We start from the raw sequence: 18,560 nt of genomic DNA on the forward strand, positions 1-18,560 counted from the left end.
GGGTGGAGTTTGGGGAGGGGCTTCAACGCCATAGAGTCCAATTGCCAAAGCGGCCATTTTCTCCAGGTGAACTGATCTCTATCGGCTGGAGATCAGTTGTAATAGCAGGAGATCTCTCGCTATAATAGCGGGAGATCTCCAGCTAGTACCTAGAGGTTGGCAACCCTACTGAATTAGGAGCATGTGAAGCAGGGGTTCCTGGAGGTGGATCTGCCTTTAGGCAGCTTCCTAACCCCTTTGGACTCAGAAATGTTCTCTCGATCTGCGGCTACGCCACCTTTTTTTAAAAATTGCATTTATTTTTTTAATTGCACTTATTTAATTTTCAGCGGCCGGAAAGCCACTGTGGAGGCAGCATGGCTGCACCGCTTCTGGCTGCTGCAGATCTACAGCCCCCCTTTAGGCACAGGCTGCCCAAAGTAATTTCTCAAATGGGGCATGTTCTCATTTAGTAGTACTATGGCTCTGCCACAATGCAGGTTTTCCAAGCAGAAAGGTACAGAGAGGGCAAATGCTACATCTGCAGATTTTTTTTTTTTATGCTAACCATCTGTTAAAGGAACAGACTCTCTCCAGGGGGGTGGAGGGTAAAATCTTTAACTAGCAAGCTCTTAGGCTTCCTTATCTGACCCTCCAAACGCCACCCCCCTCTGGCTCGCTTTTTAATATACCAGGAATAAAGACATGAATGGGTTAATCCCAAAAAAAATCAATTCATTTATGACTCTGTTCAACATCAGTAAAATACACATTGCATGCTGGTTTTCATGAAAGTTGGGCCCCTGCAGATAATTTAGCCACGACTGCAAAACTATTATGCAAAACACTTGATTGACAAGACACTTGAGACATTTTTCAAAACAAGAAACTGACTGTAAATATTTTATCATACCAAGTCAATAACGAGTCATTAAATTGATTAAAATATGCAAAACAGCAATTTGACCAAACCCATTCCATCAGCAAACACTCCTGTTTTTAAACATACACACATAGGTATTTTAAGATACGTGTTCTAAACATACGACTGAGCACAACACCGGCCCCAGCTCTGATTCAAGAGCTTGTTTGCTCAGGGGGCTGCAAGTATCTACCATATGCATGGGTACTCTGCAGAAGAAGCTTCTGAACATCTAGGTGTACAAACGGGGCCTTGAATGGGTGGTGGATGGAGTGGGACCAGAAGACATAATCCTCATTCCCCCCACCCATATCCATCATAAAACTCAGTGATAAAAGTGATGAAGTTCATGTAATGACTCATGAGAGCCAGAAGGGGGCCTAGTTAGAACATGATGCTGCCCTCTGTGGATGTACCAGTTTTGCCGACAGAGGCTCTGTACCTCTCATGACTACCCGCGAGAGGCAAAAACTCACCAGGTAAAGCATGACTCAGAATTCCATCTCTCTGTTTCACCTGTCAATTTTCTGCCAGGCTGTAACAGCACACATAAAAAAGTAGAAACTCAGAGCAATTCAAGCAGACCCAAGAACAAGGTTGCCTGGATCCACTAAGCCCAGAGCTGGCAACCTAGATTTACCCATCCTTAGTATTCCTACTCAAACAGTATATTATCACTTCTTGACGTACACAGTCTTTAGTGGTTCTTAGAGCAGCCCTTTAAGGTAAGTCACTGTTAATACGTCCACATTACAGATGGGTGACTGAAGCCAAGAAGACAACAGCTTGCCTCAGGCCACCTAGTGAGCTCATAGCAGAAATGACATTTCAACTGAGAACTTTCCCGCTCCAGTCCTGATCTACTGTGCCACACCAGCTCACAAGATGCTAGGCTGACAGATCACCAAAACACCCCTGGCTCCTCAATGCTTTTTTCCTTTACCCTTTGTTCAAAATAAAGTGCCATGCAACTTACCGCTGCACCGAGCTGAAAAATTCTCCAGCAGCTGCAGCAGCAACAACAAGCCCCAAAGAGACTCCCCTCTTAGTCCTACCTTCTTGGAGAGCAGCTTCAGTTCTGCTCCTCATAGCACAATTGCCTTCCCTCTCAGTCTTCCTTGAAGGGCTGCTGCTGCCTCTGGCTTCTAAGGGGTGGAGTTTCTTGACAGAGATGCAATCCTTCTGTCTACTGATACATTTGTAGGCAGAACTTGTCCAGTGATAACCAGGGGAATTTTTTACTACCTGATTCTGCTGAAAGGGAACACAGCTGCCTGGGGAAGATTTGTGGGGGATTCTCTCCCCTCCCCAATTTGAATAATGCATTACAAAGGGGGGGGAAATGAAAGTGCTTAAAGGACTATCAACCCTAAAGTCTTCTCTTTTGATCTGTGTTGGAGAAACAATCGATATTACAGCAGATATTATTAGTGGCCTGAAACCACAGCTGAAACTGATCTATGCACCAGATCTCTAGACCTCAATATCCTGAATGCTTTCTTTCCTGCATATTTCCCCCCCCCCCTTGAATTCTTAATTTCTCATACACTTAAATCAATGTAAAAGGATAATTCACAGTGGGTAGCCATGTTAGTCTGTCTGCAGTAGTAGAAAAGGGCAAGAGTCCAGTAGCACCATGAAGACTAACAAAAATATTTTCTGGTAGGGTATGAGCTTTCGTGAGCCACAGCTCACTTCAGGTATCTGAAGAAGTGAGCTGTGGCTCGCGAAAGCGCATACCCTACCAGAAAATATTTTTGTTAGTCTTTATGGTGCTACTGGACTCTTGCCCTTTTCTACTAATGTAAAAGGATACTTTCATGATCAATGTTGCTTTATTAGGCTTCATATACACATACATGTTAGTCAGTGGTTGGCTCGAGCAATCAGTGGAGGAAGGCTTGAGCGTGTAAGCCATTTAACAGATCAGTGGAGAGAGGATTTCCACATGGCCTTTCACACAATGCTTTCCAATTGAGCCAGTTCCTATATTCAGCTGCAAGTAACTGAATGTGAAATTGAGGGGCCCCACATGGATGACATAGCCCAGGAGATATATTTCTGGTTGTTGTTTTTTCTGTTGGGTACACACATATTTCTCTCATCAATATAAAAAAAAACCCTACAATGATTTATTTTTTATCACAGGTGAAAATGGGATGATGGTATTATACTGTTTTCATTGTGTTGTGCTCTCATTTTGTGATCTGTTGCATTGTCAGTTGTATGTATCATACTGTTGTAATGCATTTTTTCATTGTCATCTGCCTTGAGTCTCAGTGAGAAAGACAGACTATAAACTAAGTAAGTAAATAAGTAAAGAGTACCCAGAGTAACAACCCATATTCCAACCTGCCTGAATAAGGTACTGTCTGCTCCAGCCCAGCCATAGAAAGGTTCTCTCAGGAGAAGCCCCAAAGGATGGCATGCTTCAAGGAAGTAGAGTGTGGCAGTGAAGGAGAGGAAAAATGGCTGCTGAAACAACCTGACCCCCTCATGGCAGACACATTCTGCCTCTAGCAGACAAGAAACCCTTTCGCCCCTAACGATGGCCACTCACATCCTGAAAAGCCAAAGGTGTTGCACAGATAGGAAGTCATCTACTAGAAACACACATATGAACAGGATTACCAAGCCTCTCCACAATCTCTCCCTTCCCACTTTCATATAAATCTAAGAGAACTGGGGCTTAGTGGTGGATAGAGTGGCCAGTTGCAGGTTGGGAAATACCTGTAGATTTTGGGGGTGGAGCCTGAAGAGGGAAGGGTTTGGGGAGGGGAAGGACTTCAGTGGGGTATAATGCCGCAGAGTCCACCTTCCAAAGTGGCCGTTTTCTCCAGGGGAACAGATCTCTGCCACCTGGAGAACAGTTATGAGCCCAGGAGATCTCCAACCACCACCTGGAGGTTCAGTAAACAAAGTTAGTCTGCTGTATGATAGCTGTAAACAGAACTAGCAGTATGTAGCCAAATCCTAAATCATATAGTCACTTAACAAATAGAAAATAGCCAAGTGTATAAAATGTCATTCATATTATTTTCATGACAAATTCCACAAATTATCCATTGTAAGTATATAGAATTTCAAAGAAACAAATACAGTAACCCGTTAACATTCACGGTGAACTGTTCGCTTGAGTGCAATCAATGTAATTATGCATTGAATTGCCGCACGCTGGTAATGCTCTCAGCGGTGGAAACTTTGTGGTTCCAGTGTTCCCCTTGTGGAGTGGGGTGCAGTACATGGTTAGGGTTAGTTAGGGTTGCCAGGTTCCCCCCTCTTCTCCAGCGGGAAATTTTGGGGGTGGAGATCGCACATGCGCAGCTGTGAGCAACACAATCCCGTTACTTCCGGTTTACTTCTGGAAGCACTGCAGCGCAATGGACCGATTTACCCCCCAAACCTCCATTTGAGTGGTAAGTCGTCCTGCCGTGCTGTGGTGCTTCCGGAAATAAACTGGAAGTGGCGGGGATCGCATTGCTTGCAGCTGTGCTCGAACCTTGCTGTGAGCCGGTTGATGGATTGGCGGGCAATTGCCCACCATACCAAGCCACCTGGCAATCCTAACCCTAGTGGTGGAGCACCTGCTTGCATTCAGACGGCCCCTGGCTCAGTCCCTGGCATCTTCACCTAAAGGAGCTCAGGGAGAGATGCTGGGTAGACCCTCCTCTGTCCAGACCTGAAGGCAGGTTCGAAGGTTAATAAATGAAAAACATAATCAGATTTTTAAAATTCTCCTAGTCATTTTATTAATGTGACGGGCTTATGTGGTCAGCTGTAGCAGAGGCGCTTGCAACAGAATAATGACAAACAACATTGAACGGCAGCATTCAAAAGAAGGAACAGTCAGGCCATAGACAGCCACGTCAGAACTTGTGTGTTCATCTCACACATTGTAACAGGGAAATAGTTAAGAGGAGGGAAGAAAAAGAGACAGATCTGGGAAACAGAAGAATTCAGGAAGCTGTTTCTGTTGGCTTTTTTTTCACTGCCGTCTAGAGTCTGTTGTTGTTGCCTGGCTATTTCTTCTTATTTCTGTAACCCAGGACAGTCTTCTTGAAAATGAAATACAGCACAATGACAAAGCAGAATATGTGGTGCTTTGTAATAAAATAGAAAGCCAGCTCCCGGGCTGTATAAATGACATGGATAAAAATGAAGCAAAAAAAAAGTAGGGCATACTGGTTCTGGGGCTGGAGTAGTTCATGGAGCTCTTGTCCAATCTGCAGGGGAAAGGGGTGGGGGAAGGAAAGGAAATGATGTGTTTGTTCAGAAATGCAGTCGCTCTGTTTGAGCCAGATGAAGCTAAATGGACTCAATTTTCATTCATTTCTATGAAGGATGCTTCAAATTATGTGGCTTTGGGATGTGTTAAGGTTATTTATGATTTTTGTAACCCCCCTTTCTTCCATCATAGTACTAAGGGTATTTAGATTTTAACAAAAGAATGCCCTCTGAGCTCTTAGTTTCCAATCTGGAGTTGCTAGGCAATTACAGAGATATTGCTGAGTCTTCCAAGCCTTGGTTTCTGTAAAGTAAAGCCATAGGGAGGAACAGAGGGGCATTTAGAAGCCAAACAATCCTGGAAAAGCTCATGTCTCCTGATGGAGGGGGAGTCACTGGGGACAGGGCTGGCAGCAAACACCAAAGACCCACCAACACCACTCAACCCGATACGGTTGCCAGGGCCCTCTTTGCCACCGGCAGGTGGTTTTTGGGGTGGAGCCTGAGGAGGGAGGGGTTTGGGGAGGGAGGGGCTTCAATGCCATAGAGTTCAATTGCCAAAGCAGCCATTTTCTTCAGGTGAACTGATCTCTATCGGCTGGAGATCAGTTGTAATAGCAGATCTCCTGCTAATACCTGGAGGTTGGCAACCCTACAACCCGGGCTGGCAGTGGTGGCTACCATACAACTGGTTCCAGCCCGGCAACCACTGCACAACTGAGCCTGCAGGGGGACAACACCAGCCACCATGCAACTTGGCCTGGCCCACACTGGCCACTGCATAACTGGGCCCAGCCTGGTGCCATCACCAGCCAGCATGCAACTGGGCCCAGTATCAGCAACCATATGGGCCTGGACTGGCAGCCACTGTGCAGCTTGGGCAAGCTTTTCCTACTGAGTGGCTGCCAGGGGGTGGGGTAGCAGATAAAGGTAGGCTGGCAGGTTGGTGAGAAGAAGAGAAGGAAACAGGAAAAGGGAAGGGGCTATGGGACCATCAGTAGGGTTGCCAGGTCCCTCTTCATCACTGGCGGGAGCTTTTTGGGGCAAAGCCTGAGGAGGGTGGGATTTCGGGAGGGGAGAGACTTCAATACCATGGAGTCCAATTGCCAAAGTGGCCCTTTTCTCCAGATGAACTGATCTCTGGAGTTCAGTTGCAATAGCAGAAGATCTCCAGCCACCACCTGGAGGTTGGCAACTCTAATTCTGAGCCTGGCTGCAGCTTTGTCCAGGGAGCTGCTCCAGGCCCAGCTGTGGCAGCTGCAGAGTTCAGGGAGTTGCTCCAGATTTGGAACACTTCCCAGACACGCCCACTGCAGCAGGTGGGCCTAGAGGAAGCTGTGGAGGCCTGGAGAAGGGCTGCACTCAGCAACAGGGGGTGTGGCAGGGAGCCACATCTGCGCTCAGCATGCAAATGGCTGGAAGGATGGGATTCTTCCCCCTCTAGTCTCATGGGCCTCCGCTTGTACCAATGTTAAAAGGCAACATCAAAAATCCACAGTCAACTATCTCCTCTAACCATCGTCAAATGCTGTTGTTTGCAAAGTCTTCTAAAAACCAAGAGAGGGTTTCTTTCCTGATGGGTTCAGTTACCAGACTGTGGCATTTTCTGATTTTAGACTATTGAGTCCAGCACTGCAGGTTGACATGAAATTATCAGAACCGGCACTGGACAGTCTCTTTCTCTAGGGTTAGACTTGTCACCCCCACCCCCAAATAACAAGGTTGTTCTGATACAGCCAGCAGCAGAAGTTATTCTCTTTTCTCCAGCTGTGTTCTTTGTTTATGATCACAAGCACCATTTTATCTGTAGATAATCGTCCAGCTGTTTCATGTAGTTCAGGGACTTTTTAGGGTTCCCAGCTCCAGGTTGGGAAATACCTGGAGTTTTTGGGGGGCAGAGCCTGAGAATGGTGGGGTTTGGGGAGGGGATGGACTTCAATGCCATAGAGTCCAATTGCCAAAGCAGCCATTTTCTCCAGGTGAACTGATCTCTGTCGGCTGGAGATCAGTTGTAATATCAGGAGATCTCCAGGTAGTACCTGGAGGTTGGCAACCCTATACATCATAGTCCCAAGGAATTGGACTCTGACCACACAACAGCCTGCTGCAATCAATGTGCTACTTACTTTGTAGACAAAATCGCCCAGATCCACTCTGGGTGAGATACTAGTGTGGATGCATGTTCAGATGATGCATCTTTGGCATCTGCTTGTCTGATTTATATTGATACTTTCCCACTCATGGACCTCAAGGATGTGAACAAGATCCTTGGACAGGTGAGAACTACCTCCTGTGTTTTCAACCCTTGCCCTTGCTGGCTGATAAAAGCTGCCAGAAGGAGACTGGGTAAGCATGGGATGGTAAATGCTTCCTTGAGAGTGGGAGTTATGCTGGTGCTTTAGCTGAACTGATGCTTGGAGTCAGCGATGTTTACCTTGGAGTCAGTAATGGGCTGGAGGAAGTGAACAAGCTGAAACTTAATTCTGACAAGGCAGAGGTTCTCTGGGTTAGTGGAAAGGCAGACCAGGGATTTATCTCTTCTGTCCTGGATAGGGTTATACCTCCTTTGAAAAGGCAGGTTCACTGCTTGGAAGTGCTGTTTGACACAGCAGTCATCTTAGAAAACCAGGTGGCTGCAGTGGTTTATTTACATTGTAAGCTGCCTTGAGTAGAAAGGTGGCTAATAGATATTTTAAATAAATAAATAAGCAGCAGCAATAAGCACAAAATGGCAGCCTCCATAGGCACTGAGAACCCTTGGCCTTCTCCAGTGTCAACTACCCCTGACAGTTTCAAGTTGTCAGTTTTCTAGTTTTCAGCCATCTATAGGCTGCTTCAAATGGCCCATAGGTATTTTCAGACATAGCTGCTTCACAGGCTTAAACAGCTTAGCAGTCATTTACTCCTGGAAATTGTTGTTCTGTGAGGTATGACTAATGGAGGATTCTTAGCATCTCACCAAACTACAATTCCTAGGACTGTTGTGTCAAAGAGGCTGCAGGTTAACCTGGCTAAGGGAAGGGCCATGGCTCAGTGGAAGAACATCTGATTTGCAAACAGAAGGTCCTAGGTTCAATCCTTGGCATCTCCAGTAAAATGGATCAGGTAGGGGAAGGTGATGTGAAAGACTTTGGCCTGAAATCCTGGAGAGTTTCTACCAGTAAGAGGAGACAACACAGACCATAATAGGCCAAAGGTCTGTCTCAGTGTGAGGCAGCCACATGTGTTCAGTGCAGACTTTGACTTCTGTTTGTACTGAACTGTTGTACCTGTACTTACTGATCGAGAAACTGCCTGGTGACGTATCCGTTCCATTTTTTCCTCATGCTGCCGTCTCTTTTCATTATCTTCATGCCTGTACCTCATCCTGGTCATTGCACCATCCAACTTTATCTTTTCCAGGTCAACGTCAGCTGCTGTGATCTGCCTACTAGTCAGTTGACCCATTCCTTCCAAACTGCTGATCTCAGCCATCCTGGAGTATGCTTCAGGTGGCATACCACTGGTCCCTCTCTGGGTGCTGACTGCCAGCTGCTCTGCTTGATTCTTATTGTCTAAGGTTTCCATCACGTAATCTGGAATGTACAAAGAAGCTGGGGTGTCCCTTGCAGGATCCTGAAATGAAAAGATCAGAAGAGATTGCCCTTCATCCCACCACATTCAGCCTTGTGGTACAAGGTGTAGCATGGTGTAGTGGTGATGAGTGGTGGTTTGGAGTGGTGGACTCTAGTCTGGAGAACCGGGTTTGATTCCCTGCTCCTCCACATGAGCTGTGGATGCTAATCTGGAGAACCGGGTTTGATTCCCCACTCCTCCACATGAAGCCAGCTGGGTGATCTTGGGCTAGTCACAGCTCTCTTAGAGCTCTCTCAGCCCCACCTACCTCACAGAGTGTCTGTTGTGGGGAGGGGAGGGGAGTTGATTGTAAGCTGGTTTAATTCTTCCATAAGTGGTAGAGAAAGTTGGCATATAAAAACCAACTCCTACTCCTCTTCCTCTTCTTCTTGTTCTTCTACAGACCTCTATTTTAAGTGATATCTACTGTAAGGATGGTATTTTCAGAAATGGTGCTTGGTTTTAGAATCCTCCCCAAGAGGCACTCAGTAGTTCTACTAAAATGTTTACCATGGTTATAATTGCTGGCTGTTTTCCATAGGATATTTTTAATGCATGCCTTATCAGTTTTATTTCTTTCATATTGTTAGCCGTACTGAGACCAAAATGTAGTCCCAAAATGTATTGATTGGAAATATTTCTACATACCTTTCCACATAGTGTGTTCAAGGAGGCTTACAATCAATGCAAACAACATAAAAGAAATCAATATAACAACAATGAAAGTTGTAATAAGCAACTGAAAAGCAAAACAGAAATAACCAGCAGCACAACTACAACATGAAGTCATTAGCTAGGAAGAATAAGATAGTCTTCTCCTGGTGCTCAAACCCAAGCACCGTTCATGCCTAGATGACATTTCTGGAAAGAATTTTCCACAATGGTATTGCCACCCCTAAAAAGGCCCTGTTCTCAGTTGCAGTCTGCCGAAGCTCCGTAATAATGATCCAAGGGAACTTCAAAGGTTCATACAGAAGTACATGGACCAAAGGGAGGGATTACAATGTAAACAGATGCAAATAACTATCTTATAATGTCTTTGATGGACATTTCTTGTTTTCACAGTTCACATTAATTTTACTCATTTCAGCCATGGAAGGACTCAGGAAGGACTCAGACCTGTTGGACTTTTAGCATTATCTGTCCTATGGAGCGGCTGAACTCACTGGCTGCAGGTGGCTGTCTCTTGGCATGCTCAGGGTCATAAGGAGCAGAGGCAGGCAAATGTGTATAATCAGCTTCCAGGAGAGCATCACACCATCTTTTAGCCACCTAGAAACTGGGCCCCAGAACAAAGAGCTACCTTGCCCTCTTTTCTGAAATTAGGAATAGTGGAAGCAGCATAGGAAATGGTTTATGAGGACAAAATAATGCTGCCCCATAAGAGCAGGTGAGGTCATCTAGCTCAACAGCTCCAGAGCAGTAGTGGTGTTTGTCTTTTACAGGAAAGACAAAATAGAGTCTTGTGGCCCCCTAAAGATTTATGGATTTATTTGTGGCTTACGTGGACTCAGTTTAGAGCCCTCACTAACTATGCTGTCTACATGGAGCACAGTAGATTTTTTTTTCCTGAAAAAGGGTCCATAGACCAACATCGCCATTAAACATGATGTTTCAATGTTCTGTTCCCACAGCAAAAATAGCAACCTCTGTCTTCTGCATGCTGCTGCTTTCATTGCAGCTTACCGTCTTTTCCCTGTGCTTTTTGGTGTCTTTGAGAGGAGTGATCTGCACAGCAAATTCAATCCCAGCCTGCATCTCCTTGAACTCTGCACCGCCTCCTTGATAAGAGAATTCGGATTCCCCCAAGTTACTGGTGTGATCTAGATCTGCTTGAATCTCCTTGTCTGTGTGATGCACAGACTCTGTGTCAAAGTTAGAGAAATCAGATGACGAATGAGGATCTCTGGATGGTTCCTGCAAAAGATCAGAAGGAAGAAAACGCCAGTCTTTAAGAACAGAAGCAACAACCAAAAGATATCTTTATAGACATGAGCCAGGCATATGGTAAAGCTGCCACAGAGGGTTCCAAGGGCCATAATTTGAAGTCAAATGAATACCTTTTCCTAATTTTCAACATTTTTTGGAACAAATTGCAACCCAAAGAAGTTGACAATAAAAAATCTATGAAAAGGTGACCATTAAGAACCCAATAAGGTTGTGGAAACAAACTTGAAAAATAAGAGTTAGACTTAAAAGCCCCCCCATGAGAATGCTTAATATTGATGGGATATAAAAGTATTGGGCTTTGGTTAATCAACAAGACATGTTCCGGCTCAGTGGTGAAGTGTTTGTGTTGCATGTGGAAAGTCCCAAGTTCAATCTCAGACTTTTCCAACTGAAGTGATAAGGGGATGTGAAATACCTCTCTGCCTGAGACCCCGGAGAGCCAGTGCCAGTCAGAGTAGATGATACCGACCTTGATAGACAAATGTTTGGTCTCAGTATAAGGCAGTATGTGGTCATGCCCTAAGATTTTTAAAAACATTTTTTTTACCTCAGGCTCAACACTCATTTGGAAATGGATATGAGTGCCACAAACAATGAAGATGCTTCATGATCTCCTCAGCATCTCCAAAATGCTATATTTTGTGCTCAACCTGAAGCAGAAGAAGGTGCTAGAATTTCTTACCATAGCAGATTTAGTCATAAGGAAGATTATGGACATCAGTATTGGTTTCCAAGGCAGAAGCCTCTACTTCCCCATCTGCCCCATGTAGAGTAGTTGAAACCAGCTGTCCCACTTTGAAGCAAACTCACACTGTTCAAACACAAACCGGTCTCCCTCTCCTAAAGTGCCATGGTGATGTAAAAAAATTCCACCCTGCAGTGACATCATAATTTTCCAGTTACCACAACAGTTGAGGTAAATGTTGCTAAGAGCCCTTTGTAGATTGTTAATATGCCTGATCTCACATTTCATCTAAGGGGAATTTTCAATTTTTAAAAAAGGCTAGAAATGTAAAATGGCTTGGCCTATCAAGTATGCCTTTCTAACCAGTGTAATCATAATTTCATCTATGCTTTCTAGCGACACACCTTGGTCTTACTGTTGATGGCATGAGTTCCTACTAGGCTTGCCAACAAGCCTGGAGAAAAATGTCCTGTCCCTTTAACAGAGGTTAAATGTGTAGAAATCAGCAACTGAAGCTTTAAATGGCATGGAAGTAAATAACACAGCATTAAGTCTCTGCTAAGGGGACAGCGTTTTTATTTTATCCCGGCAACCCTAATTCCTACCATAGTTTAAATGTTCAGGGAGTACTTTTACTATCAAAGACATTTTGTTAGATCCTAGCACTTGCCTCAGTGAAGTGTGAAGCCTTTCTATGGAGAAAGAAACTTTTCAGATGGAGGAAGAACTTGCCAGAGGAAGATACTTGCAAGCTGAGCCCAGTTGCAGGATCCAACCCATTATTATTACTTATGACATTTTTATATTGCCTTTCCCTCAAGTAGTTCATGTGCGTGTGTGTGTGTGTTAAGTGCCGTCAAGTCGCTTCTGACTCATGGCGACCCTATGAATCAATGTCCTCCAAAATGTCCTATCTTTGACAGCCTTGCTCAGATCTTGCAAATTGAGGGCTGTGGCTTCCTTTACTGAGTCCATCCATCTCTTGTTGGGTCTTCCTCTTTTCCTGCTGCCCTCAACTTTTCCTAGCATGACTGTCTTTTCCAGTGACTCTTGTCGTCTCATGATGTGACCAAAATACGATAGCCTCAGTTTAGTCATTTTAGCTTCTAGGGTCAGTTCAGGTCAGTTCAGGCTTGATTTTATCTATAACCCACTGATTTGTTTTTTTGGCAGTCCACGAAATCCATAGTTCACAGCAGCACACATTGTTTCCCTTGCCCCTCCATTTTACTCTCACAATAACATTATGAAGTAAATTAGGCTGAGGGTGACAGATCCCCAAAGTCACTCCATAGCTGAGTGGGGATTTGAACACAGGTCTTCCCATCCTATTCTCACTCTATTGACTTCACAAGATGATCATCACACCAGGCCCCCTGTCACTCTATCCACACCACATCAGAGGACCACATCCTCTAACATTTCATAGACAAAAATAGATCCACTCTTGTATCCCTGTAATGTTCCTGTTCTCACTCTAACGTGTATAGCCTGAGATCCCATCCCAGGCTGTTTCCCACCTGTTATACACTCACTGTACTGATTTACTTTGAAACATCCTGTCCTACATTGGCCTTTGAAGCAGGTACCTTGGTTAACTGACCAAAATCTTTGCCTTAAAAAAACCCCTTTAAAATTATCAATCTTACACTAGATCTTGTTGTTTTTTTAAAGTAAATGTGGATAAAATACATTTTCTTGTGGGGGAGATGGACAGGAAGCAGCACCACTGGCGTTGCCACACATCTTTGTGCCCTAAAGTATCCACATACATATATATGCACACAGAGGGATCTAACTTTCATAGACCCTTGGATGGCCACTATTCTGTGATTCAGAAAGGGTCATCAGAGGATGACCCTTGGGGAGGAAGCCAAAACCTGAAGTTTCACATAGGCACACTAACCATTTTTTATAAAGTTATCTCCAGAATTTCCACCAAATGCAAAATAGATACACTATAGGATCCATTTCAGGTCAATAGCTGCGTTGGTCTGCAGCAGAAAATCACTATTTGAGCACAGTAAATTTTATATGGAACTGGTCAATTGATCGTAATAATAAAATACTGACTGAGTACAGTAGCCCCTTAGACCAACAAGATTTCCAAGGTACAAGCTTTCGGAAGTCAAAGCTCCCTTCATCAGATGGTATCTGACAAAGGGTGCGTTGACTCTCAAAAGCGTATACCCTAGAAATCTTGTTGGTATTTAAGGTGTTACTGGACTTGAATCTTGCTCTTCTATATCAAATCTTGCTCTTCCATGTTTCAGCGGGCACAGGTACCAGAAAATAGCTGGGTCATGTGCATGTTATTTTCATCTTTAAAATTTTGGAGGATGACAGACAGTTCAACCAATCATAGGCTTCACTGCCACTACAATACCATCACCAAATCCATTTTGGATATTTACAGTGCAGTCCTAAGCAGAGTCCATTGAAGAGTGTTTCCATGGATGGAAGGATTTCTGCTTGTAGGGTACAACCTCCTTGTTTCCATCATCCCATGGCAATCTAAAATGCCCCCCAAGGTTGTTCCTAGAGCTCTTCTGTTTCCCTGAAACAGCATTTCAGGGGTGTTTTGGGGCTGCAGCAGGAGAGGGAAGCAAGTTGTGATCCATGGACAGAAATCCTTCCATCTGCTGAAACACTCTGTTGGATCCAGGTCATTTTGATTCCGAAACTAATTTCTGAATCACAGAATAGTGGCCATTTTTATTTCAACCTACCAAACATGATAGCTGTGTCGTGATGACTGGGGTGGAACTCTTCCTCAGTTGCTAGGAGCCTATGAATGAAATCTCCACGCTCAAAGTCTGTAACCTTTTGATTGCCTAAAGCAGGCACAAACCACAGGGAAAGGCTGTGCCATCATGCCCTGCCCTTGAGATTCACAGAGGCCTCTGCCTATCCACTTCTGAAGACAGATTCTGACTAGTGAAATGCCTAATTGTCTCACAGAGTCCAATAAAGACAATTAGAAGGAGGTTACAATCAGTTCTTTATTTAGCTAAACAACAGAGCTGGGGTGAAATAGCCCACAATTAAGATGCAGGGTACTCACCAGAGAGACAAAGGAAAGTCAGTATCATTTATGCCTTCGTATGGGGCAAGCCCATGTCTGCTGACAAGCAGATTGATACACAAAAGCACCAATGCACATTAAGTGTCCACCCCACTCCAGCCAGCACAACCTATAGATATTGGCTGAAGGCGTCACTTAGTCAGTGCCTGATCTTGTGAGCTTGGTAAGCAGAGACCACATTCCTGAAGATGAACGTAACCCAGAGCTCTCTGCTGCTGCGAGGCAGTGCCAGACACAGAGCCCATGATTTGTTGGTTAATGGCTCCCGGATGCCAACTTCCCAAAGCTTCCATGTGTGCGCGTATGAATACACAGTATTCCAAACCAGCTCCTATACTTTAGGCCTAGCTTTTCCATAAGAGCAATTATGCAAACTGAACACAAAAGCATACATTCAAATAATAATAATAATAATCACAGGCACTTCACTAGCTCAGCTGTCTCGTGTTCCTTTGACTGCAGTTTGATCTGCACTTAGCCATTGAAGTTTTTCAAAATATAGAGATAAGCATTATCATTCCTGAATGTCTTCAGCTCAAGAAACTATTAAAGATGTAGAAACAAGGGGCTGTAAAAAGTTGGCAACCATAGAACTTGAAAAGGTGGGACAGTGTTCTGACTCAGCATGGGTCAAGTTTGATGTTGTCACCACCACTGAAAATTTCACCTTGCTTTCCAACAAATCTTCAGTAAAGACAGCATAGCCTGCCAAGCCCAACTAAAGAATCATTAGAGAGCAGAGGAGGCTGAAACCTTAGCAACAGAATGTGTTTCTGGTCAGAAGAACTGGAACAGTGTGAAGCTGCTGAGTGTGGAATCTCATGACATCATCAAGACAGTTGGCCTAGAATTTGGATTTGAATGGTCTGGATTGGCAAACTGAAGCACCAGTGTCTGAGCAAGGGAGAAGGGGGCTGGGCTGACAAATAGTGCCACTGACTTGTCAAGCTTGTCTCTCTGGTTTGGCACCAAAGTTCCAAGAACTTAGTGGTAAGAACTTAGTAGACGTCTTCTATTGCTGGTAGCAAATGGGAATGTTTACCCACTCATCTCCTTTTGGTATTTGCAGATGCTGGTAATGTCCCCAGACATAAAAAATGGCCATTAATTCAGCACCCAATTAACTTCCCTTTGCCCCTAACATTCCATCAGGGTGACTGTTGGTCATGTCCAAAGTATTAAGACTCTTCCTAGGCCTTGAAGACCAAAAAGACTACAGTCTGGATCAGATATTGACCTGAAGAGCTTGTTCCTCCATTCCCCTCATAATATAATGTATGATACAGGTGTTCCATTCAGAAACCCGAACTCAATGAAGACCAAACAACATAATCTTTCCCCTTTCTTGAGTAGGAAGAATCATGCAGATAGGGCCTCTGTACATGTGGAGCGGCTGTGTCATAATGTTGTGTGTAGTGAAGGAGGAAGCAATTGCCCACTGTTCCACCACAAAGGTCTTTGGCTCATTCCCTGTGTGCTTCCTTACATATCTGCTGTCTCCTTCCAGAATTGTGTGCTTGAAGTTTTATTGTGATGATTATTTTCTTAAGAAATACTGATTTTGTGGAATTGCACGCACACACAAGCCAGTCCATTTGATGCACCTTGTTGGGCAAAATCAGGAAGCCTTCAAGCAGATATAGCTGGGTTCTAACTGGTGAAACTAGTTGTACTCAATATCAAATTGTACGTTTGGGCACCACCCTCGGGGTTCCTCTTCTCCTCCTCCGTGGAAAGACTTTCACAGCAGCAATGGATCTATGCCCCCCACCCCGCCACACACACCTGTTTTCAGGGCAGTAAATGTGTTCAAAACACTCCCACCATACTTTGTCATGTCCCTGTTCCCCATCACCTTTGGTTTCCCATTTCCCTCAGAGGAGGGGTTGTGCTCATCCTTGAGTCCTAGGACTACTCCCAAGTAATCACCCTAAGCCCTGCCAGTCCTCTGGCTCCCCTGCCACCTGGGATCTTACCTCCCAGGTACAGGTGGTCTTCTGTTCCATCTCCCTGCTTGGCAATCTGGATGGGCTGCCAGCTCAGGGGAGGCAGGGTCTATGGCCCCCCCTGCTCGTCAAGGTCAGGAGTAGGAGCGGCTGCAGGGTGAGAGGTCATGTGCTGCTGCTGGGGTGACTCTGGGCATGCAGATAAGTGGGTCTGGTGGCTTCTCTGCCCCTGAGGGGTTGGGTGCTGCTGTGGAGAAGGTGGCTCCCACCTGGCTCCCATCCCCGGCTCTACGCCCTGCCCGCCAATCACCTGATTGGCGGGCCCACAGGTTTTTGGGGCCTGGCTGCCTCAAGAGGGTGTATTTGTTGCCGCTTCTGGGCCACCTGCTATTCTGTCTGCCCAGCACCTAGTCAATGCTCTGGGCACCAGGATAAGGGCATGGGCCATGCTGTCTGGCGCCATGGTGAAGCTGGAGGCCGGGGAGGACTCAGACCCAGCAACTTCCATCGTCACATTCGAGGCTGCTCCTGGACACAAATTATATCAAGCGGCAGCACTAGTCTGGATAACAAATTGGATTATTGATCCAAAACAGAGAACGGTAAAACTGGAAATAATAGATATTAAAGAAGGAATACATAATTATCTGTGGATTAAGAAATCACTAAAAACAATCCAAACACAAGATGGAAGACATATTTTGAGAGACGGATTGCTTAGAATATGGTACCAATGCAGAAGCAGGATAAATCCTCCAACCTCAACAATGACATCGCCAGTAGATGCATATTGTGATAATATTACACAAATGAAAACGGATTATATCACTTTTTAAAATATGATGGATAAACAAAAGAAAATACAAACATGGCAAACAGTCAAAGATGAAGGAAAAGATATTCAATGGCTACTGTATCATCAAATGGCTTCAATTATTAAAGAATAGATAACAGAAGGAGGCTGTTTAAGAGAGAAGACGTCTTATGAACAATTAATTACTGGAGATAAACTGATTACAATATGAAACTGAAACAGATCAGGTTAAAGACTGCATGATAAAATGGATCAAGAATTTTGGAGGAAATATAAATATGAGACAGTGGGAGAATTTATGGTCTAAAGAAATTAAGTTCACGGAATGCCAAACACTGAGAGAGAACCGGTATAAAATGTTTTTAGATGGTACATTACTCCTAAAAATATAGTAAAAACTAACAAAGGTTTGTAAGGGGGAATTTTTGAATGCCAACGTACAGAAGCAGCATTTTATCATATGTGGTGAACTTGTAAGAAGGCATGAAAATATTGGGCAATGATATATGATGAAATGCAAAAAAATTGAAAGTTAAGTTTCCATTGGATCCAAAAATATGCTATTAAATATACCGCCAAACATCTGAACTTCTGAAGTCAAATAAGAAGAGGAAGCTTCTCTGAAATGAGAAACCTGGTAAAAAGGAAGTTGAAAAGAACAGTCAAGAGGGTCAAATCTCTTGAAAAAGCTTGGGGGTTACTCAAAACCTCAATACTAGATGTAGAGTTAGAATGTATACTTCAGGTCAGGAAAGGTAGTACAAAGTTAAAGAGGCCATCACCATCGTTGAAGGAAGCTATTAGAGTGAAAAAGGCTTCTTTCAGAAACTGGAAGACTTACTCAGACGAGGCAAACAAAATGAACACAAACGTGCACAAAGGAACTGCAAGAAGACTATCAGAGATGCAAAAGGAAGGATTTTGAGGAACATATTGCTAAATGCATCAAGCCCAACCATAAAGAATTCTTTAAATACTTCAGGAACAGGAAACTGGCTAGGGAAGCAGTTGGACCACTGGACGACAATGAAATTAAAGGAGTACCAAAGGAGGATAAAACGACTGCTGATAAGTGAAATCAATTCTTCTCATCTGTCTTCGCTGCTGAAGATAAGGCAGACACTTGTTCTTGAAGGATGTTTTCAGGAGGGGAGGATATGGAACTGGAGAAATATTCCTGATGCGGGAGGAAGTTCTAGAACTTATAGATAAACTGCAAACTAACAAATCACTGGGACCAGATGGTATCTATCCTAGAATTTTTAAAGAACTCAAATGTGAAACTGCTGGTCTTCTAACATGTCTTAAGCTCAGCCTCCGTACCAGAGAACTGGATAGTG

General features: G+C 44.2%; 1 protein-coding gene across 1 annotated transcript; it reads right to left on the bottom strand.

The window, feature by feature from the left end:
* Window positions 1-4,920: 4,920 nt before the first annotated feature.
* Window positions 4,921-16,869, bottom strand: TMEM247 (transmembrane protein 247). Its single transcript, XM_056853384.1, has 4 exons — window positions 16,834-16,869; window positions 10,427-10,657; window positions 8,405-8,740; window positions 4,921-5,124 (listed from the first exon to the last, which is right to left on the bottom strand). The coding sequence occupies exons 1-4, from the start codon at window positions 16,867-16,869 to the stop codon at window positions 4,921-4,923; spliced, it is 807 nt and encodes a 268-aa protein (XP_056709362.1).
* Window positions 16,870-18,560: the final 1,691 nt, after the last annotated feature.

This window comes from Euleptes europaea, chromosome 7 (assembly GCF_029931775.1).
Source record: "Euleptes europaea isolate rEulEur1 chromosome 7, rEulEur1.hap1, whole genome shotgun sequence".
In the NCBI taxonomy this organism is placed as follows: domain Eukaryota; kingdom Metazoa; phylum Chordata; class Lepidosauria; order Squamata; family Sphaerodactylidae; genus Euleptes; species Euleptes europaea.